Source organism: Euleptes europaea, chromosome 1, assembly GCF_029931775.1.
Source record: "Euleptes europaea isolate rEulEur1 chromosome 1, rEulEur1.hap1, whole genome shotgun sequence".
In the NCBI taxonomy this organism is placed as follows: Eukaryota; Metazoa; Chordata; class Lepidosauria; order Squamata; family Sphaerodactylidae; genus Euleptes; species Euleptes europaea.
Window position 1 is genome coordinate 68,920,113 of NC_079312.1, and position 24,726 is coordinate 68,944,838.

At 41.4% G+C, this 24,726-nt stretch overlaps 1 protein-coding gene across 1 annotated transcript in view; it reads right to left on the minus strand.

Annotated features, from left to right (window-relative positions):
• Window positions 1–24,726, minus strand: part of IARS1 (isoleucyl-tRNA synthetase 1) — a 108,178-nt gene that overhangs the window by 9,487 nt on the left and 73,965 nt on the right. The window contains exons 26-33 of the mRNA XM_056853478.1: window positions 22,372–22,546; window positions 18,977–19,089; window positions 16,050–16,145; window positions 12,638–12,814; window positions 8,511–8,622; window positions 7,256–7,381; window positions 4,657–4,797; window positions 3,486–3,638 (exon numbers count right to left, since the gene is read on the minus strand). Of these exons, the coding sequence (XP_056709456.1) occupies window positions 3,486–3,638; window positions 4,657–4,797; window positions 7,256–7,381; window positions 8,511–8,622; window positions 12,638–12,814; window positions 16,050–16,145; window positions 18,977–19,089; window positions 22,372–22,546 (1,093 nt within the window). The remainder of the gene's footprint in view (window positions 1–3,485; window positions 3,639–4,656; window positions 4,798–7,255; window positions 7,382–8,510; window positions 8,623–12,637; window positions 12,815–16,049; window positions 16,146–18,976; window positions 19,090–22,371; window positions 22,547–24,726) is intronic.

The following is a 24,726-nucleotide window of genomic DNA, read 5'->3' on the forward strand; positions in this document are numbered from 1 at the left end:
GCAGACTCAGATCTGGAGAGCCAGCTTTGATTCCCTGCTCATCCACAGGAACAGCAGACTCAGATCTGGACAGCCAGCTTTGATTCCCTGCTTCTCCACATGAGCAGCAGACTCAGATCTGGAGAGGCAGCTTTGATTCCCTGCTTCTCCACAGGAGCAGCAGACTCAGATCTGGAGAGGCAGCTTTGATTCCCTGCTCATCCACAGGAACAGCAGACTCAGATCTGGACAGCCAGCTTTGATTCCCTGCTTCTCCACAGGAGCAGCAGGCTCAGATCTGGACAGCCAGGTTTGATTCCCTACTCATCCACATGAGCAGCAGACTCAGATCTGGAGAGCCAGCTTTGATTCCCTGCTCATCCACAGGAGCAGCAGACTCAGATCTGGAGAGCCAGCTTTGATTCCCTGCTCATCCACAGGAGCAGCAGACTCAGATCTGGAGAGGTAGCTTTGATTCCCTGCTTCTCCACATGAGCAGCAGACTCAGATCTGGACAGCCAGCTTTGATTCCCTGCTCATCCACAGAAGCAGCAGACTCAGATCTGGACAGCCAGCTTTGATTCCCTGCTCATCCACAGGAGCAGCAGACTCAGATCTGGAGAGCCAGCTTTGATTCCCTGCTCATCCACAGGAACAGCAGACTCAGATCTGGACAGCCAGCTTTGATTCCCTGCTTCTCCACATGAGCAGCAGACTCAGATCTGGACAGCCAGCTTTGATTCCCTGCTTCTCCACAGGAGCAGCAGACTCAGATCTGGAGAGGCAGCTTTGATTCCCTGCTCATCCACAGGAACAGCAGACTCAGATCTGGAGAGCCAGCTTTGATTCCCTGCTTCTCCACATGAGCAGCAGACTCAGATCTGGACAGCCAGCTTTGATTCCCTGCTTCTCCACAGGAGCAGCAGACTCAGATCTGGAGAGCCAGCTTTGATTCCCTGCTCATCCACAGGAGCAGCAGACTCAGATCTGGAGAGGCAGCTTTGATTCCCTGCTCATCCACAGAAGCAGCAGACTCAGATCTGGACAGCCAGCTTTGATTCCCTGCTCATCCACAGGAGCAGCAGACTCAGATCTGGACAGCCAGCTTTGATTCCCTGCTTCTCCACAGGAGCAGCAGACTCTGATGTGCAGAGCCAGCTTTGATTCCCTGCTCCTCCACAGGAGCAGCAGACTCAGATCTGGAGAGGCAGCTTTGATTCCCTGCTTCTCCACAGGAGCAGCAGACTCAGATCTGGAGAGCCAGCTTTGATTCCCTGCTTCTCCACAGGAGCAGAAGACTCAGATCTAGACAGCCAGCTTTGATTCCCTGCTTCTCCACAGGAGCAGCAGACTCAGATCTGGACAGCCAGCTTTGATTCCCTGCTTCTCCACAGGAGCAGCAGACTCAGATCTGGAGAGCCAGCTTTGATTCCCTGCTTCTCCACAGGAGCAGCAGACTCAGATCTGGAGAGCCAGCTTTGATTCCCCACCCCTACACGTGAAGCTTGCTGGGTGACTTTGGGCTAGTCACAGTTCTCCACGAACTCTCTCAGTCTCACCTACCTCGCAGGGTGTATGTTATGAGGAGAAGAAGGGGAAACGATTGTAAGCCGGGTTTATTCTCTTGAAAAGGTGCGAAGGAGAAGCTGGAGAAGGGGCGGTGGTGGGCAGCGTGGAGGAGGAGCTGAAATAGGCGCAGCCGGAGAAGGGGCGGGGGTGGTCAGCGTGGAGGAGGGGCCGAAACAGGCGCGGCCGGAGAAGGGGCGGGGGTGGTCAGCGTGGAGGAGGGGCCGAAGCAGGCGCGGCTGGAGAAGAGGCGATGGGGGCCGGAGAAGGGGCCGAAGGAGCCTGGAGCTGCGGCCGGGGAGAAAGCGGCGCCGGCAGCCAGCGCTCAGGAGGAGGCTGCACCCTCCTGGCCGCGCCGCTCGCGGGGCCGCTTCCACGCCGCCCGCTCGAGCCGCAGCTGGGGAAAGAGCCGCACCGCCGCCCAGCACACGACTGGAGCCGCGGCTGGGAAAAGAGCCGCGCTGGCAGCCAGCGCTCAGGAGGAGGCTGCACCCGCCTGGCCGCGCCACTCGCGGGGCCGCTTCCACGCCGCCCGCCCGAGCCGCGGCTGGGGAAGGAGCCTCGCCGGCGCCCAGCACATGGCGGGAGGCCGCACCCGCCTGGCCACGCCGCCCGCTGGAGCCGCGGCCGGGGAAAGAGCCGCGCCGGCAGCCAGGGCTCAGGAGGAGGCTGCACCCACTTGGCCGCGCTGCTCGGGGGGCCGCCTCCACGCCGCCCGCTGAAGCCGCGGCCAGCGCGGAGGAGGAGGCCGAAGGAGCCGCCGGCGCGGCTCCTTCCCCAGCCGCGGCTCGGGCGGGCGGCGTGGAAGCGGCCCCCCGAGCAGCGCAGCCTGCCTGTTGTTGTTGTTAGTTGCTGCTCTGGAGCAGCAAGAAGTCGGGCGGCGGGTCGCTGCTGCTGCCGCCGCGGGACATGCTGGGCAAGGAGAGGGGAGGAGGAGGTAAGTTTCCACCTGAAATTTCCCCTTAGTGGTACCTCTCCCCCGGGTGACTCGCGTATAAGCCGAGGGCTAATTTTTCACCCCTTTTTGGGGGTTGAAAAACTCGGCTTATACGCGAGTATATACGGTAGTCTTTTTTATGTGTTTCTTTATTCATGCATGTAAAAAACTTTGAAAATGTCCTTACTTAACATCACTATTTGTCCAGAACTCCACCTTCAGGTTTGAAATTAAGCCTTCCAAGTTGGAAGTTTAGACCACAACCTAAAATTTTGCAAATCCTCAGTTTATGTTACCTGAAAATTCAATATTACACTGAAATTTGATACCGACAGTCGTAAATGACAAAGCTGAAGGGCACCAAATAGAAATAACACATGTAGAGTGTTAGCCAATACCACTTTCAAAACTTAGGTCGATCTACAATTACTCTCTGGGTTTTGTGTTGAGCCTCAAGCATACATGAATCCTACATTCATTGAAAATTGTACCTGTCATGCTTTCATGCTAAAATGGGGACTGACACATTACAGCTATCCAACAAGCATTCATCCCAAACCTGCAATCCTTTCCTCAGAATGGTTTGCACACTGGAACCTATTCACATATGAACATGTCCAATGACAATTCCAGTAACAAGTTGTGTACACAAGATTCTCTGACACATGAGGCAACGTTTAAAACCATGTTTACAATCTAAGAAACTAACAAATGAGGCTGAGTTTAACTTGGTTAAGTATCTGACAAGTACCTCTTAATTATGTTAGACCACAAAATAAGAAAACTGGTGTATGAGTTTCCCCCGTCTTTTAACAAATACAAATAAGTTACTAGGAATCTGTAAGGAAACTGATATACTCCCATATGCTGTGTAGTTGGTTTATAATTTCAGTAACAGAAGAGAGAAGGCAGCCACTCAATATGATGTTTAGCTCGGCAAGAAACACAGTGAATCTACTCTGCAGTTTTGGCATTAAAGAGTAACAACTGTGTATGTTCTTACCCTCTGTTAGTGCTTCATCAAGGAACAATTTTAGCCTCCGGCTTCTGAGCCCAAACACTTTTCCTGTTTCAAGTAGAAGCCCTTGATAGGTTAGTCCATTCTGACCAATAGGATTTTCCATGAGAAGGGTTCCCACCATTCCTTTCAGACACTCTACAGGAGACAAGTTATTCTGTTTCTTAGTAAGGCAAAGAAAAAACAGGATTATCTTGACTTCTACAAGCATAGATTTCTCTCAAAGTTCCATTCCTGCTTCAGCTTATAACATTCATTGTTCTAGATCCTACATCCAGTGTCTGAAGTTAAGTTTCAGGCACCAAATATTTATTTTACAGATAGCCTTGCACAGAACAATCTAGAATACTTTCATAAACTGCATAAATGGAACTGAATTTGTTAATTAACCTAGAAATAACATTGGTAGTTTATGATGACATATCGTAAGACGGTCAGGTAAACACTTCCCTTTTTTATACAACCATAGATTCTGGACATGACTGCTGCAAAATGTAACATACCATCCCTCCTGTACATCTTTAACTAGCATCTGTTCATGTCAGCCATGTCAAATACAAAACAAAAACAAAAAAGAGGGTATTAAAAAAATCTCATGTTCCTATTTGCTATTTCCTCACCTCCTCCTATCACGTCAGACCTTTTCTACCTACCTTCTGTCACTCAGCACTTCCTAGAATAAAAAGCATACACATGGGATACTACTGCATTCTAATCCCTTCACAGCATCACAGGCCAGGCTTGGAGGTGGGGAGAAGAATGTGGGGAGATGATGACAGTGGAGTCATCTATGTAACTACAACTAGAACCAAGAAACAATGCTCAGGACAGACATGCATTTAGCCAGCGTTCAGAACAAGGCCCAAGGTCTATAAATTTCATATTGAGTCAGTTGATTGGTATCCTATAGACCATGGGTTCTCGACAAGGGAGGAATCCCCCCGGGGGGGGGGAATTTTAGGGTTCCGGGCGGGGGGGGCAGATTGGGATCACTATTCAGCAAAGTGTGATGTCCTGTAGATTATGTACAATCTGTAAAATTGTACTTTTTTTTTTTGAGATAGACTATCTTGGGAAGGGGGGAATTATATTCTGAACAATGGTGAAAGGGGGGAATGGAGCAAAGAAGGTTGAGAACCACTGCTATAGACATTACCTTGTGGTTTTGCATTCACTAGCTGTAAATTTATATACTGACAGAGGAAGCCATCAGGACAGCTCAAAGCCGGAGCTGACCCTGAAGTTACATGAAGCGTCTTTCCGCTGAGGCTCATCAAGTCAGTTTGGTTTTTCAGTTCTGAAAAGACAGATAAGGCAAGTCGGGCCTTTACAAGCACGCAAACACACACGTTCCTACTTACCTCACATTACATAGGATGTATTTTCTTTCTAGGATGCCCATACAGTTACTAGAAACATAGGCAGTGAGGGCTTGCATTGTAGCAACTCACATTAATATATATAGTCTGCTCAGCTAGTAGAAAATTTTGAATACCTGCTGAAGGATGCTGTTAAATAATATATTTATTATAAAAGCAAGCTCTAGAAGGATAGTATAAAAATATGTTTTAAGAATGTATAGAAAGATGTTTCACGTATGTACAGAACTGTAAGTGCAGCAATATTTTAAAAGTACCCTTTTAAATGAAAAAAACCCCACAATTTAAGTTTTGAAAATAGCCTCACTTGACTTCTTTCAGTAAAGAGAGGCCATTTAAAAAGAGATAAATAATTCAGCATGTTAATTCAGTGGGCTTCAGTAAAGGTGATCTGACTGAATATTCAGCTCAAAATGCTGAGTGGCCCAGCAAAAACTTTCTCAGTGACCCTCATCACTAAATAATGATATAGCAGATTCAGCTATACTGCTTTATGCTCACAAGGCCTGATGAGCATATTGCTCATATGAGTTCATTTTCCCCCTAAGTCAGGCTAATGGTAAATGCATCTCAACAGAATCTAGACAGCAACAGAACTCAAGAGCATATAGGCAGGCAAAAAAATTGCTGTAATTAACAGAGGGAAAAAACAGAAGGATTTTCTGTTCACTGGTAATTTTCTCCGACAACAATACATCTGTATTTCTCTTATGAGTTTAGAATATTAGGATAAAGCAGATATAACAACTGAACAACTATTAACTGGCAGGTTTCTTTTGCCCTACTTCAGCATTCTATGGGTACTGCAAAATTTAGTTTTATGCACATTAATCCAAAAATTGGACATGTAATTTGCACAGCTTTTAAGGGATGATCTTTTCCATATTGTCACAGACAACAAGCCTTTACACGCAACATTTTTTTTCTTGAGGCAAGATTATCATGCTAAAAATGTCCTCTGGACACTATACTGAAGGAACTTTGGAACCCTGGTGTGTTTCCCAAAATTCTTTTTTCATCTTTTTGCAGCTCTGAATGGCAATTGCTTGCATTTGATACAGTCCTCTTTTTTTTTAAGTTAGGTTTTCTAGTACCAGTAATACCATCATGCAACCAATCATATTTGTCCATGACAAGGTCACAGAGGATAAACGAAGCTAATTGAAAACCAGGGCAACTCTTCATCAATGTATTCTCCCCTCCGAATTAGCTTTGTTCCCCCCCCCCCCCATTATGTCTTCAAATAGCTATTGATGCATTTTGCTGCATGATGGTTTCACAGTTGCTAGGAGTTAAAAAAAATGGTGCTGAAGCTTCAGCTGTGAGCCATATGAAGTGCTGACACTAGAATACCAGGTATGAAGGGATGTGATGCCTGAAAGTATTTGGGGGGGGGGGTTTAGGTAGGAGGCATCAACCATCATAATGAAAGATGGGTAGCTTTTCTTGGTAGACTGACACTTTTCCCCTGGGCTGTCAACAGCCTCAGGAAAAACACCCAAAATGAGGACACTGCAAATAATAATTTTAAAATGTTATAAAACTGCTGTGTTACACATCAAACATCTGTACACAAGAATAAGTTTTAAATGCATTCTTTAGAACAGATAGGCAAATTGTTCTGCAACAATTGTTGTGGAAGTGTTTGCCACTTCATAGTCAATTTCTTCTTTGAAGTATTATTTTTGTTCCAAGGGTTTACAGCTAGCTAGCTACAGTTTACAAAACATTCTTAATGGCTGCATTTCTCACGTTACCCATTGCTGCGTTAAGATCACTAGTTCCTAAAATATGTTAAATTCCATGCCCAACCACAGGCAAATAACTTTTAAAAAATTATTAGACTATCAGTCATTTTGTTTCTTTTGTACAGTATCTGGTTAATTCCCCCTCCCCCCACTATTTAAGAAAGATTTAAAGTTAGAACATAGGTTAAATAACAAGACGTTCTCAGTCTGGAGATCTTCAACCCCTCATATGACAAAACATTTCAAAATGGCAAGAGCAAAGAACACCATTATATGATTGCTTCAGTGTGCAAACCTTACACATTCTAGTTTGACCAGAATTTGAAATTGTAGCACATCTTGTCCACTGAAGTCTAAGTAGCCAGATATGGAGTCTAGGAGTAGTCACCTGAACATTTTATTTGAAAATGACCAAATTTACCAGGAAGCCTCAGGTAAATAGAATCCAAAGACAATCTAGAACTGTTCATAACCAACTGCAACATGTATAAGTGTCTGGTCCTAAGTCTAGTAAAAAGTGGGTCCAAGAGTACGCAAACTATATACATATATATATATTTAAATGTCACACACTAATAGTTTTCTAAACACACACAGTGTGTCATTTTCAGTCAAATCCACCACCAACCTGTTTTTCCACTGAAAATAGCTAGCTTTGAATTTTCCAAACCAAAAATGGATGAGATAGCTTGAACAAGTTTGCTGAAGTCTAATTTATTATCTCCCTTAGGATTTTCCAACAGCATCATCCCATCTGGGGAGGAGAGAGAATATAACGTAATTGGTGTCTTTATTTTTTCTAAGATATCAGACATGGTTACACTTTATTAACAAATACTTTTTAAAGTCAGAATACACAGACCTCTCTTTTCCCAGGAACTAGTTAACCATTGTATCTTCATCTAAAATTACATCACCAGAAAGGCTATCTAACATGTCGTTACAATAATGATACTAGAGAGGATAAGATTCCTGACCACAGCTCTGGAGGCTGAAGTTCTTTTGAAATATTAAAATCAGATCTTTTTAAAATAACCAGAAATAGCCAGATCACAAGTTGTGTGGTATGGTCTCAAAGATGTTTAAGATTTATTTTTCCTGAACAGTAGCTTCATCTTGAACCACACAGCCTAGCACTTTAGAAACTGGTTGTGATGTGGAACAGTAGTCAGGTTTTTCCATGGGGGGAAAAAAGCTCATAAGAACATCCAAACCCATTGTGCAAACCTAAGCAGCTTTCTGGATTCTAGCCATGCCATTTAAAAATAACTCTCAGTTTGGACATTACATTTCAAAAGCCTATGATAGTCAAAACAATTATTTATCAAGTCCAGATTTTTTTGTTACGGATGCTGGTCATTAGCACATTATGCAAAGATCCATATTATGCCAAGTCATAAATGTTTCGTTTCTTTTAATATACTTGATGTATGCTTCAGTTTACAGTTTTAAAATTATTAAAGCAAGTAAACAATCACCAACCAGTGTCTTCCAAATCATTTTCATTCCTTTATAACAAGTATCTCCCCTCTTCCCACAAAATTTAACGATCTTTTTTACAATCTTCCAGGAAGAGAGGAATTAAATGCAGTTGGCAGGGTTCAGTCATCTTTGGTATAGCCTTCACTGGCATCTGGCACACTGAAAACTGGCTGTCTTCAACAGGACCAGGAATAGTGCAAAGTATATTTTCTGTAGTTTATTGTTGTAATTTATGGCTGCATTAGTGAAAATCAGCAGATTTTACAAGCAGCATGTAAAGTTATAGCCATCATCCCAAAGTGATCCCTGATGCATCACATAGCAACTTCTTCCTAAAAAGGAGCAGTGGAGCTACACTCTGAGGAACAAAACAACTGGAAAATAGATTTATGTGTCCATACCTTGTTCTTTACCATTAACACAGATGTTGAGGATGACATAAGCACATGCTGGCTCAATATGGTGGTGTAAAGCGCCCTTTGCAAGGGTAATTTCCAGTTCAGATCCCTTCAGCTAAACAAGCAACAATTAGGTTTTGTTAAATTATTATTCTAATAAAGGATATACAATGTATTTCACAACCATCGCAATTTGGGACACCGGAATTCTTGCAAATTAGCAATATTCTTACATATTAGCAGTTATGCATGCTCTTGCATGTAATTCTTGCATATTAGAAACTATTTCATAGCAGACAACGGTGAAGAGCATTTGCCAGAGATAACTCCAGACACATTCAAAATACACCCCTGGTGCCTTGAAAATAAACTTCCATGGTTCAAACCCAAAGGCAGAAAAAGTGCCTCTTCATTACAAATCTGAGGAGAAATGTACAGATGGGTTGGCAGCTATTGTGGTGATGCACTGTATTTCTTTGTCTGCAGTTCTGACCATAAGGGCACAATTGTTACTGACCACCAGAAAACTGGCAAATTTTGAGGCAGAATTAATAAACACGAAAATCATAGGTGCATGGATACACACACACATGAATGCCTTCAACATCTGAACAGTTTATAGTTATTGTGAAAGTATTAAAATACACTTTAAAGTTACACTCACTACATTTAAACAGAAGAAAGTAAAGCCTGGTCTGTAAATACACAATATAGCATCTGTGCTAAACTGTCATACAATGTACTGATTTCAGAATCTGACCACTCCAATTCTATTTATTTACATAACTTTTAAACCTCTTCTTCCCACAAATATTAACAGTGTGGCAGAATATACAACAGAAGGGATTGTTTACATTGCAACACCCATATCCATAAGAAATAATTTTAATGATGGCACTTTGCTGAAGATTAACATTTAACTGTAAACATTCAATCTTATGAAACAGTGCCATACATATCCCACTCACAGATGGCTGGCAAAACCATAACCCAGGTGTTCAACCCTGTTGAGCTTGTGGGCACTTCTGGAATTTCGATGTAATGGGCACCAGAACAAAATGGTTGCCATGGTGGGCTGGATCTAATGATAAAACATTGAGAGATTCTATAAAATATTAAGAGGTTCCAAGCCAACCATCCAAATATAATGAAGGCAGCTGTTTCAAAATAGGTGCTCCCGGGGGGACACAAAGATGATGTCTCTTGGGCTCTTTTGAATCACCTCCTGCCCCAGTGAGGTGAAATGAGCGAGAATTGGCTCTTTGCTTTGAGGAGGAAGAAGGTGGATGCCATGGTACCCATAGGCACTACAGTGGGCATTGCTGTCATAGATAGCAGAAAGACGGCAAGTTACCAATCCATAGGAACTTTCATTGGTCTAAAAATGGAACACTGATTTAGGTGTCCTACAGCAATTACAGATTTTGGTTGACTTGGGAGACCTAGATAGTCTCCCTTGGTCAAAAGTCACAATGTCTCAGACCAATCCAGTTGAGGATATACACATTATGGCACACTTTGTATACTCCAGTCAAGGGATTAATTAGGACATGATCCAGGCAAAAGTAAGTACACAAATCCACTATGAAACCAATACAAGGGTCAAGCATGTCCTTCACTCTTCCACTGAACATGTTAAACATAAAGTGCAGTCTTGGATTGAACTGGGCCCTTCACAACAGCGTGATGGCCTTCAAAGTGAAAGAAAGGTCTCTCTGTAGAAACAAGAGCATGTACTAATGCTCTATTATCCACTTTTTGAACCCCTGGTCTGTTGTTGACTAAAATGTGAGCCTGTATTTCTATGATATAATGGATGTTTAAATTTTCTTTTTCAAAAATGTTACACACTCATATTTTAACCTTTTCTAGAAAGTAGCCATTGTTTACATTTCCTATGCTGAAACATTACCTCAGTTAAAATCTAATTAACAGATTTAAAAAGAAAAAAAATCATGATCCTAGTGCCATGTAACCATTAAATTCATGCTAAATATATTTTTGACTGCCCCAGAATCATAGGCAGGGTCGAATTTAGGTTTGATGAGGCCCTAAGCTATTGAAGATAATGGGGCCCTTTATATATAGGTACAACAACTTGACCTACATTCAACTGTGCTGCACTGCAGTCTGCAGCTGCATGCTACATGTTGGCATGCAACCAGTCCATGCAGAATGTAGGCACCCCATATATAGAAATGAGCAAACCAGTGATATTTTAGGGAGCAGGCTAGCAGGGGGGGGGCATTACTTACATCATAGGAGCCAACACAACACAAAACACTGTTGCTGTACATAGGATTTATTTTATTTGTTTTTTATCTTATATTTTGGAAATGTACATCCAGGTTTTTTTCCCCTTTAAAGTTTTTTTGGGGGCCCAAGAGAGTGGGGCCCTAAGCTATAGCTTGTTTAGCTTATACGTAAATCCAGCACGGATCATAGGCATTTATATTCAGTGGCTGGCATTGTTTTGATAATTCCATAAAACGACAAATAAATCTGATTTAATAATCTGAATTGACAATGAAGCAACACGAAAACTTCACAAATTTGCTTCATTTTATTGCATTCTCAAATTGCTAAACATACTCTATTTGTGTTAAATAGTCCAGAATGTTTTTGCTCATAAACTAATTCAAAGTTGAAGTACTAAGCAGATGGCTTAGCTTTTGACATATCAAGGTAATCACTAGATATTTACATTTTTTATTTTATGCAATTTTTAAAAAATAAAACAATTTAACTGACTGCCTTTCTTCTTTCAGATAATCCGAAAGCCTGCATTATTCCGTACAAGAAGTCTGTTTCTCAATGTGAAAGCACAAAATGCATAATTCTTTTTACTTTAATGTACTATGCCGCTCAGATTTTAAAAAAATACTCAGATTTATTTAGCACTCAATATATTAGATTAAATTATATTTGGTCCTTAAACCAAAGTTATAGATCCAGTGTTGGATCCGATTACCTCCTTCCACTAAGCTGGCTCCTACAGGTCTGATTTCCTCCAATGGAGAAAGACTTGGTGAGAAGAACTGGCAGATGAGAGTCAGACAATCCAACCCCCAGTTCACACCTACTTGGGAAAACATGAGCCTTAACATGAGATCCTGCATACAACTCTTGTGAACGAAGTGATCCACCTCATTCTCCCCCCTACAACACACACACAAGAGGGAAGCAGGGAAATCAAGCAAACAGGGCTTCTGCAAAATCTGGTGTTCACATAGACTGCCCATGTCAGAAAGGATACCTGCATAGTGAAGACCCCAGTATATTCCCCTACCATGAAAATGTCCCTGCAGATCTAGACTGGAATAAACCAGATCATAATGATGGAGGGCATTTCTGCATCAACTGAAGCATTAAACAACACTCCTGGATACAATAAGACTCGTAGGAAGATACAGATATATTAGAAATGGGGAAAGTCCAGAATCCTGAAGGGTGCTCATGAGTATGCATACCATTATCACATTCATCAATTTTTCAAAGATAGTCTCTGTAGCCAGAGGGTCACCCAAATCCTCTGAATTTTTAAATCCATTTGAAAATTTGGCATGAGGGTGGGGGAAAATGCCTTATTGTTGCAATTTCCTTTTAAACTGATCCATCAACAGGACCTTTTATGTTCTCTGGTAGGCTGCCGAGATCAGTGCATAACAAGGGTGCAGATGTGCATTTGCAGACTAAAACATTAAAACAACTTTGTGGGCAAGCATAAGAATGTACCAATACAACACTTGAGAGCACATGAAATCAATATACTCCCTTAGCAACTCTTCCCAACTGGTAAACTGCAACATACATACATTCACCAGGTTTAAATTTGAACTAATTCTAATGCAGACAGTCAGACAACTAGAGAAAATAAATATATATATATATATTAACCATGACCAAAAGAGGGCTTAGACTACTAGGTGGTGCATAAATCTATGAACACTGGTTTTGAAAGAATCGTTGGAAGATTCCACTGACTTCTTGAACCTTAAAACTGGTTATATAATATAAACATCTGAAATGGATATAGTGAGTCCGGTCCAATAAACATTTAATGTGAACAATACATTATTCAGTTGATGGCCTAGGTGAATATTCTCCAAAGGATTCGTATTTGTTCTTACCTGGGTTTTCTCTTGAATAAGCACTTCTGTTGATGTAGGCACAGGGTATGCCTTTAGGGCTGCCTTTATTGTTGCAAAAATGAAATCTGTATGCTCCTTAATCACAGTATCAAGATAATCTCCTTCTGGATGTGCTCGATAGTATACTGTAATCTCATCAGTAGGAACTAGATTGCGCTGTAATAAAAATCAACAACTGCAGTGAACAATCACAGTTAACTTTTCCATCCAGAAAGTAAAACCTATTTTGGTTATAACCGGACCAAAGTTTATATCTAAAATAGTCAAACAAAGATATTTTTTAAAAATAGTGGAAGCTGAAAGGAATAATGGCATATTTTATCACACGTTTGCATTCTTAGCTAACAATACAATCTAAAAATGTTTCAAAGAGGACAAATATAATCATGCCTCACATGCGCAGTTAGTCTTTTTTGTAGGAAAAAATCTTCATTATGCTAACTGCTGACAATCAAAAATTATTCCAAGACAAAGGGTATTAACAGAATTAATGTAATTTTGTTCTTAGCCTGTGGTTGTTTCTGACTGAGTCTAAAGTTTATTTATAGACATTTCTGTCTTAACACAAAGAGAAGTCACCTTCACACACAATTACCTGTGTCATGCTCAATTTTTATTCTCTTCTATTCTCCTTTTATAGCCATCTGTTCAGTCCCTATATCATACACAAAACCCCCACACAGACTTTTCTTCAGTACTTTCCTATTATGTTTAAAGCATTGATTTCTCCTGTCTCTTCGCAGACACACTGTTATTATGATCTGCTTAATGATCTTGTTTTTTGCTGTATTGCGGCTGATTTGGCAAGAGCAATATATGAGCTTACAAAAAGGGGGGGGGGGACCAACAGCACCGATCAGGATTAAAAGAAAAGTCTGCCTATCTCCTGTTCAGACGTACTATAAAACATACTCTCAGTGTAATGCCTTTAATACACCCATTTCATGGTCAAGGTTACTAGCTAAATTAAGGTACTATAAGCAAATAATATAAAAGATTGGAGAGACTGAACTATATATAAGAAAGTGAGCAAAAACAGAGTGACAGGAATATGATCAATAGACCCTCAGGCACCACTGCAAATACTGGTGCTTAAGAAAATGTGTGCTTGAACTTGTCCTAAAGTCAATGTTGTGGGCATAGACCACTGAGACCACAAAATAAGTAAAGAGCTAAATTTGTTCCCGTGAGACACAACTACAATAACAAAAGGGAATGGGCATAGATGGACTTGCCAAGCAATGCTGGTTGTAAGCTATGGCAAAAAAATAAGATGAGCTATAAGGAAGGAGGCCCCACAGAAACCATTGCAAATCATCTGATAATAGTATAGCAAGCAACAAAGGATGAATTGCTATATAAATATCTATACCATTCACATCTGACAACACATTTTATTTTATTTATTAAATTTAAATTGGGGAGTTACCCTTTCTTTCTATTACATATGGCATTCAATGATCCTTAGAAAACTCCTAACACAATGCTACTGAAGTTAACAAAACAGTACACTAAAGCACAATATAGCTATATATATCAAAATAAGTCTGAATGAACTGCCATAAAGGCTCAAGCAGAAAGATACCGCAGCCATAAAATATAACACAGTCAAACAGCAGCTGATTATCAACTGATAATCCAAGGAACAGGATAACTCTTAACAACTTCTAAAGGCTTGGACAAACAGAACTGACTTGCACTAAAACAAAGGTACCTAGGGAGGTGTTTGCCATTTAACACTTTAATATTTTCTGTAGCAGTTTTAGAAGAAAAGCATGAACTCACTTGAAGAGTATCAGGCGACTCAGCCAAAACTAACCGTGTGCCCTGACTTTTAACATGTAAATATATTTAAATTCATACATACATCTCAAAAACTAGGTCCTCTAAATGACTAAGTTAAAAAGAACTAACCGGCCTGCAGCATTACAAACCAAAATACAATTAATACAAATAAAGTCCTGGATCTAAAAATCTGCCTGACTAGTTCTGCATATCTAAGGGGATTTTGGTGCTAGGTTTTTCAAAAGGCCACACTGCAAATTACTTTTGAACCTCATGTGACTTCCCAAAGCAGATTCTGGAAAGGTATGCGAGTTTGCTGCTCAAAATGAACCCAAAAGTAGTCCTTTTGATCATGGCTATAGTTTCATGCCCCCTCTTGAACGCATACCTTAATGTGGTGAGGGGGTTTGTGTGTCAGCAAAAATGAGAGCAATACCATAAGGAGTTTGGAATCTGTAAAGAGGCTAAATTCCTAGCAGAGTCACTCTTGGCAGAAAGGTCACAGCTGAGACACCTGACTAAGATGCATTCACCCCATTCAGGGACCAACAGTCACATCAGTAGAAGAGAACAGACAGTTCCAATGGTAATGAAGGTGGAAGAATCTTGAAAGGAAACTACTGGGCAGCAGCAGTAGTGGAAGTTGACACTGGTGGAGGATCTCACACAGACAACAGCAGTGCCACATCAGCTAGCCCTGGCTAGTACTGTGCAGAAAAAAGCAATAGTAAAGCACTTCTGATCATTTTACCTCAAAAACCCTATGAAGAGAAAATCCAAAATGAGTGCCAAAGCAGGATTAGAGCTGAATATCAAGAAGACAAAAGTAATGACTATTGGGGAATTATACAGCTTTAAGGTTGATAATGAAGAAATTGAAATTGTTCAAGATTTTCTATTCCTTGGTTCCATCATCAACCAAAAGGGAGATTGCAACCAAGAAATCAATAGACGGAGACTGGAAAAGGCAGCCATGAAGGAGCTAGAAAAGATCATTGAGCGTTAGGATGTGTCACTGATGACCAAGATAATTCATACCACAGTAGTCCCCATTACTATGTACATGTGTGAAAGTTGGACAATGGAGAGAGCTGACAGGAAGAAAGTTGATTCATCTGAAATGTGGTATTGGAGGAGAGTTTTACAGATACCATGAACCGCCAAAAAGACAAATAAGCGCATTCTAGATCTAATCAAGCTTGAACTCTCTCTAGAAGCTAAAATGACTAATCTGAGGCTATCATACTTTGATCGCATTATGAGAAGACCAGACTCAGTGGAAAAGACAATAATGTGATGAAAAATTGAAGGCAGCAAGAAAAGAGGAAGACCCAACATGAGATGGATTGACTCTATAAAGGAAGCCATGGCCCTCAATTTGCAAGACCTGAGCAAGGCTGTTAACGACAGCACATTTTGGAGGTCGTTAATTCATAGGGTCGCTACTGAGTCAGAAGTAACTTGATAACACTTAACACACACATGGTTTCAGGTTTACATTTAACTAAAAAGAGGATGGTAGAACCATAGAGGCAATTTGTAGAGGAACCCTGCCCCCTCCCCTGACCCAAATGCTGAAGCTGCTTGAGTCCTTAGATTTGCTGACCTTCTTTCGAAGTTTCTGGATGCGATTTATTACTTCACGAGCCACACCTTCATCGACCATGGACTGATCAGGAGTAACATCCAACAGAACCAAAACCTTGGGAGAGAGCAGAATAAATACAAGCAGATGCCATAAACAACGTAATAAATAAAATCCAGATGGTACAATTGTGTTCTATCATGTATTGTATAGTGTGTATAAAAAAATAATGTTTTTAAAAAACCCAGACACTCTCAGCGGATTATACCAAACAGAATAATTTCTGAAAAGCCATAACTAACTTTTGGTAAAATTTACCTTTTTCTTATGCAATGGTGAACAATAAGCACATAATGTTCAAAAGTTAATAATGTTTATTTAAATTTCATCCACCCTCTTGTCACAAGATAGTTTCCTGTATCTTTCAATGCCACAGAGCTAACTGGTAATGTGCACCTTCATCTCCTGCCCTTTTTACCCTATTATGGATAATGATAATGCAGATGGCAAGGAGGTTAAAATCTTCAGGTCTTAGTGGGAGGTAAGAAAATCCCAGTAACACTACTGCACTCTGAAGCAGCCACACTCACCCACTATACCTCCTTTCTAATGAGAAGGACCAGGAAAAGCAATACACCTGCATTCCCTTCAATTATGTCGAAAGATGCCTATCTTGAGCAGGACACTGCTTAGATTTGTCTATTTCCAATATTTATATCACATTTTTAAACTGCCCTCAAAGTGGTTTCAAGTAATCAATAGAGCAATAAAATAAGATACAATTGAAGCATATATTTTTTTATTAGAACTCATCCCTAACATGAACTATACGAATTTGTTCCCCCCCAGAAAATACAACAACCAGCAGCAAAGAGATCTGTCAAATGTCTGCTGGAATAAAACCCCTTTAAAGCCTGCAGAACCTTATCAGAGAAGGCACATTACACATTTCCTCTTGAAGCCCATTCCACCGGCTGAAGAAAATAAAACAAAACTGCTCAATGAGGCCGAATGAACCTTCCAAAAGGAGGGAACCTCCAATAAACTTCATTGAGCTGAGAAGATTTGGCGAACACACCTGCATCAGAAGAGATGGCCTTTCAAGTATGAGGTGTTTGGAGGTGGAAGGTCCTGCATTCTACAGCCACTGGGAGTATGAAGGAGGAATGCATGCCCTATCGCTGGCCTGTTGCCACAGATCCAATCCCTTTCTCAGTGCTGAGGCAGGCTGAGGACAAAGGCTCAGCAAGTACTCTCAGGGCCATGACTTGGGACAAGGCCAGCAGGGAAGCTGGCTCTCTCTGGGCAGCTGCAGATGGACTAGGCAAAAATAGGGGGAGTGTGGTTTGTCAGGGAGAGTAGCTCCACCCTCCTGATTTTTTTTGGGGGGGACTGTTTTCCCCAATCTGGGTAGGCTGGTTCTTGGGGCTGCCTCCATAAGGGGCTGAAAAAGATCTGAGGAGGATGTGCACAGAGCCTCTCCTGCAACTTAAAAGGAGAGGCCTGTTAATGCGAGAAAAACAACCCCTGGATGCTTGCCAACTCTGTGCTTCTCTACTGAGGCCACCCAGGGCCCAAGCAGTGAGGTACTGGAAGGCACGCTACCCCCACATGAAGCACATTAGAGCAGTTCAGTCTGGAGTTACAGAGGCAGGGATCAGGACCACCACATCAGCAGTCAAGAAGAGAAGAGACTCCCAGAATCTATACTAACATGATGCTCAAAGAGTACACTTAGCCCCTGATCCAGTAGAGTCATTCAGGTTAAATGAATCCATCCCCTCAAGAATATCTGCATTCTTAACTATCACCTCCACCTTGTACGTATTCATTTTCATCTTATTCATCCTCATCCACCTGACCACAGCATATAAACACCTCATTCAAGACAGAGGCAGCTATATCTGGAGCAGAGGTCCCAAATGTGGTGCTCATAGGCACCCTCGGACCCTTTTCCTGGCACCCGCCAAGTGTTTTTAGAAAGTAAGGGGCAGGTGGGGCTCTTGCCCAGCAGGGATTTTGATTGGCTGTGCTGATTAAAATAACATTCTTCTGGTAGCAGCTCCCACTACAGTGTTGGTTTTATTCTCTCTCTCACATCTCTTTCCCAGTATATTTTAAAAAAGTACTCCTCTGTGTGTGCCTCTGCCTCTTAGTGACTATTCTGTGGTTGGATTCACCTCCCATGACAGCCATTTTGGGGTTGCACCCACCTCCCAGTATCACAATTCCAAATGGTGGCCACAGACTCAAAAAGATTGAGGGCCCCTGAAACAGGGAGTTGGGTGTCATCAGCATATTGATGACTTGCAGAGTTCCAAAACTCTGGATGATCTCTTTCAAGTATCTCATGTAAATATTTAAGTACACTGGCAATAGTACTGATCCTTGAGGGGACACAGCATGAACATTTCCATAATGCTGAATCAATGTACAGTATCTGAATGAAAATTCTCTGCTGTAAATGTGACAAAGTCTGAAACCAACAGAGTTTAACACTGGACACTCCAAAAACACACTCTGAATGGGTGGATAAGATAGAATTGTTGACCATGTCGTGGCAGCAGTCAGAACTAACAGGATCTATGGGGCAATGACAACATCTCCATTTGTAGCCTGAGATCATCCACCAGTGCAACTAAAGCTGTCTCCCTCTGTTCTCATCACAAGGTCAGAAATCAGACTGGGAAAGGGAGGGTACAATATCTTCTCCAGTTAGACCATTTCTGACAATGGCACAGCTCCTTCTACCATCTACTGAGCTAGTGCAAACTCTGAGACTGAGCAACTCTTTATATCTTGCTCCCTGCCTCTTGCCATCACAGGCAAATATTCCAAAATTGGTTCTACACAGTGAAGTAAAAAAGCAATGATCCATGACAATGAATACCAACAGACTGAAAGGCTCGACTTCCCCCATATTTATCCAGGGTTACTGTATTTGATACCTGAGAATCCGAATGTGCTTCAAAGTGCGCAGATCCTCCTACAGCCTGGTCAAAGGTGTTCATCAGACGGAGATCTTCCTCATACAGTTCATGCTCTTCCACAACAATGGTGCCTGATTTATTTAAATTAGACAATTACCTACAGATACTGTATTAATATACACATCTTTAACATGAAGTTTTTGTTCCATTGGAACAGTAGCAAGAATTCATGAGGGGTTTTTTTTTACGCATTGTTATCTTCTATAAATCATTCTCAGCAATGCTTCCAAAGTAAAACCCTTTAATATACTCATATTTGTTGACTCCCCTCTGTGTGTTGATACTGGCCATTGTTGAATTGCATTTTGCTTTCAACAGAACTCTGTTCTGATATTTTAGCACATCTACTATAGCAGGTTCCCAACCTTTTTCGAGTCGCGACCCCCTTTTACAATTGCAAAGTAAACTGCGACCCCTGCCACATTTGCATAAAGCCATAAAATGACATTTTCAATAGGATAAAGAAAACACATTAAAAATAGATTTCAGAATATAATTCCAACTTAATATTTAATTAACTAATTTCATTAAATAATTAATTAATATTTAATGTGATGGTTGTGCTTGCATTTGGGTAACCAGCTTCAAAATTCGTGGCTGAGTGTTTGTTAAAGCCAACCTCATGTCATCCTCAACATTTAGTCTGTTTCTTGCCTTTGTTTTGACAATCATGCTAGGTAAAGCTGAGGGCAGCAGGAAAAGAGGAAGACCCAGCAAGAGATGGATTGACTCAATGAAGGAAGCCACGGCTTTCAATTTGCAAGACCTGAGCAAGGCTGTCAAAGATAGGACATTTTGGAGGACATTGATTCATAGGGTTGCCATGAGTCAGAAGCGACTTGATGGCAGTTAACACACACAAGGCCAGTGAAGTCAAATTTGAACGGTGGCTTGACTACTATAATTGTTCAAGCACAACTGAAGCGTTCATATCAGAGCTTCATGGTAGCAAACATATATATATAATAATCGAATGGTCAAGTTTTCCACAAGGAAACCTTGGCAGATGCAATTGAGGGTAGCCAAGGAAGTTGTGAGTCATAGGGTCGCCATGAGTCGGAAACGACTTGACGGCACTGAACACACACACACACAATTTAGAACGTCCAGCCCATCAGCCTGCGTCATCCGCATAACAAGAGAACGATCAATCATCTGAGGTTAGAGGTGAGGGCGGGTGCGCGCTCGCCAGCAGAACAGAGCAGAGCGGGAGTTTCTCGCGCGCCAGGGCAGGCAGGTGGACAAGCCGGGAGGGCGGCTGCAAGCAGAGCGGGGCTTTTCGGGCAGCCTGGCGCCTCGGCTGGAGACGGGGTGGGCGTGTGCGTGAATCAAAAAGAGCCCAGCCGTGTTTTTCAGGCGGCGGAGCTGGGCAGTTGTGGAACGGTCTGGGGAAAACCTTTGCGGAAGGACACAAAAGGGGGCCGTTACTGGGTTACGTGGCGACGACCCCCCAGAAAACACTTCGCAACCCCCTTGGGGGTCGCAACCCACTGGTTGGGAACCACTGTACTATAGAATTCAATTGTTCAATGAAGATGCTGTACAGTATGAAACCTACAACTTCCTGTAGTGCATCACCACTCATTGCCTCCTATTAAATGAAATTCAGGAGAATGCTGTATATATGGTGGAACTAATAGCCCACAGATCAGATTGATATCCCGTAACACTGATTAATGTGTACGGAATAGACTGTAGACACAATATAGAATCCAAAAATAGAGCATTTAGCCAGAGAAGCAACCAGAGTCATACGACTAAGACCAGGATGTTCAAAAAACAGAACAGCCACATAGAATCATATGCAGGACTGCACAAAGGTTCTACAACAGGCTCTGAATATATAGAAAGGATTTGGTTAGATCACAGGTTGGGATTGTTTCATCTCATACAGTTTATACCACAATCCTGTCCCCTGTCAGATAGGGCTTCTGACAGCTCCGTCCTCAAACAAGATGGTTCCCCCGCAAACAAGATGGAGTTCTCCGTGCACTCCTTCCCCCCCGGTTTTGCACATGAGCTCCGGCCAGAGATTTACAATTGTATTGGGACCCGCCCGTGTAAATCTTCGATCTGATACCGGGTCCCGCGCACAAAGCCGAGAGCTCGGCCATCTCATCCACTGATTGCTCATGATTGTTTCTGTTTCAGTTTTACTTAAGTCGTTACCGGCAGGAAACGACTACATTGTCTCTTTGTTTCTGTAACCCTATTGTATCAGCCCTATAAATGTATCCCCACTCCTCCTGTCATGTATTCCAACCTTGTTTGTCTCCTAACTGAAATCATTGACTTTTGGAATAAATCTTTGAATCGCTGCTCTGCCTGGATTTGAGTTCTATTGCCTGAAACGCCGTGCATTTGCTGAAGCCTGACACATACTTATGGTCTAATGCAGTGTTTGGGTGGTGATGCTAAATCTAATAATTGGGGTGGGGGTAAGAAAAAGAAAAAGCAGAATTCATTATAAACCAGGCTCAAACACTCACTCAGCCCGGGCCCCCATTGTTAAGGAGTTCTCCCTGCCCCATCAGACCCTTCCCCACCAAGCTTATCAAGCAGTGGCCAGGAAAACTTTTTTATGCCCCAGAAATGGAGGCAATCAAGTGCCTCGTTCAAGGAATCAATAAGGGCACCACATTTCCCACAGCTCCTGGTGGCCTTCAGATGCTGCTTTCCACAATTTCAATGGACTCCAAGATTTAAAAAGATGCCCCACTGCCTGTCAAAACTGCTGCCAGGCTAGGTAAGAGAAAGGGCCTTCAGATCACACCACACTCCCAAGGATACTGGGACTGTGGCAGGGCATCAAATTATAACAAGGCCAATTCAAAAATTAAATTGGCATTCATTCTGAACTGAGGTGGTGAGAACCCCACACTACAGGGTTTCATAACCCGCATCTCCAGCTTGTCCAGTTTTTGCCTGAAATATTTAGATAAAAAATCTTCCTAAGATCTAAAAATTTATGGCATTGAAAGATCAAATGAAAGTGCAAAAAGATTGCACATTTTCTGCTTCTGGCTCTTTTAAAGAAGTCTTTTAAAGAAGTATAGATTCTCTGAGTGGGCACTTTTGAAAAGCCAGGAAGCCTTCAGAGAATTTATTTAACCCTTTCCCTCTTTGCCATTATTCTCCAATATGTTTAGAGAACCTATAAACACTTGACAGGATTGTATCTAGAGAAACGGTGTTTAAATTTTCTGCACTTTGTTATTAGGCTATAAAATACTGCCAAGCAGCTAAACCAGACTGCCTTGGAGGATCCACTGTGAAGTTATTGTGTGTCAGTTTCCCAAGGTCGCCACTACCACATCTCTCTAACAAAAGACAAATCCTATATAGTTACTGACCTGTCTTCTGGAATTCTTCCAGCTGCTCACTTGTCAGCTCCTTGATAGCAGCCATAACAGATTTAAAGGCACCTTTCAGGCGCTTCCCAAGCACCATGTGATCAGGTTCTGCTCTGAGCCGAATGCCATACTTATCCTTATCAGTCGATAATGTCACCTGACGGACATTAAGCTCCTGTACGTTTAGCAAATAATAATAGTTAACAGAGATTTACCAAAATAGTCAATCAGCAACAAAGGACCTGTTTTACATTTAAAAACTGAATTGCACAATACTTGATACAGAAAAAAAATCTACTACATTGGTTTGAGCGTGCAACATAAATTTCTTGCCCACACAAAATTATACAATCCCTTATCACTGGATGGATCCCCTTTCTATTTCATTCAGCTTTTGGTACATCACCCACACCCTGCTATTAAATCAGGTATCTTCTGTACTACTTCAGAAATGGCCAAACCATCACCTTTAGGTAATGTGCACCACCTGAATTAACGGTTGACACTCCTTTATAACTAAACATAGCTAACCTCTGCCCACATTCAGATGTCATGATTAACTGTGGTTTTTCAAACCACACTGGGCAACAGCTCTGGTTAGTCTACAAGATTTTTTTTCATTATTATTATTAATGTTATTGAGTTATACATTATATTTAAATCCATACTATGTTATACATTTTTTCCCCACCCAACATTTTCACACTGAAATCTTTAACCAGGAACACAAGTTTCTAAATTTCTTAGTTATATTAGGGTTGACTTCCTCGCATTTTATCCAATTCAAGTACAGAGACCACTTGTCCTTTATTTCCCTTATTTTACTATCCCACAGTGAATCTTTAGCCAATTGTGCAACAATATCTGATTGTATATATTCATATAAATAATCATTCCAACATTCAAAAGTCCATTTGTGTGCTTCTTTCCAGCCTTTTGCTACTGTAGCTTGTGCTGCTAGGATCATATCTTTACAAAGTTCTTGGGCATTTCCAGTTATTCTTTGCTGTCCCACTGCACCCATAAATAGCACGTCTATATCCAAATTAATATTGATTTCAAAAAGCTGTTCCATTCTCTTCAAAATCATTTCCCAAAAAAGTTTAACCTTCAGACATTCTAACCACATATGTAAATACCAACCTTTATTCCCTCCACAATGCCCCCCATGATATAAGCCAATTGTGCTGGTGTCCTATACCACTTCAGAATTAATTTTCTAAGTAATTCCTTATATTTCCCCATTTTTATATTGTAATTCCTTTCCTTAATCTTTCAATCTCATTTATTGTAAAATCCTTTTCCTTTTGCCATTTATCATGTATTATTTTCCCCATAGTCTCCTTATCTGATACCAACTTTTTATAAATCAGGCCTGCCAAGCCTTTTTTTTGACTTCTGAGTTTTAACAAATATTTCCCCTAATATACCTTCTTTGTTAAACCTTTCCTCAAATTTTCCTTGTTTCAATTTATTATATAAACCTTGTACTCTTAACCAGTTTTTTCCCCCAACCTTTCCTATAACTTCCTGTATAGATAGTAGTTTCTGGCTCAGAGGTTAGTCTACAAGATGACAATTAGTTCCAATGAATGACAATTAGTACAACTAGTCCATAAACCAACCAACAAACCCTATTTTGATGGACCGTATACATTCAGACATCACATCTAAGCAGTGTTTGACCAAATAGTTGATTGTGATATCTCTATTTACACAAGACTTTTCTCCCCATGAGGACCAAAAGTGGCTTACAATATCATTCCCCACCTTCTCCATTTTATCCTCACAAATATCACCCTGTGAAGTAGGTGAGGCTGAGAGGGAGTCACCCAAAATCACCCAGCAAGGTTCCATGGCAGAGTGGGGATGCAAACCTGGATCTCTCAGATCCTAGTCCAACACTCTTAACTACAACACCATGCTGATAGTTTCAGTAGGGTAGCCACCTTTATTTACAGTAGAAGCGCTAAATTCAAGTCCAATAGCACCTTAGAGACCAACCAGATTTTTGGCGTGTAAGATTTGCGAGGTAAAGTTCCCTTCATCAGACACACTAGGCTGGCTTTCAATGCATCTTTTAATTCCATCTACTGAAATATTTTGTTCGCCAATAGAGTATAACATAAGTTGGCCCAATAAAACACCTAAAAATACTTCTACAGTGGGCCATAGCTCTTTCAACCTGAGAAACCTTTTGTTTGTCAGAACAAATATGTATGTGATATTATAAAGAGATCCACATCTTTTATGAGGAACAGACACATAAGAATCCAATTACACAAAACCACACATGGGGTCACTCTATCTGCAAGGGCATACACTGCAATTTCTAAAATGGCATAAAGGTCTGAA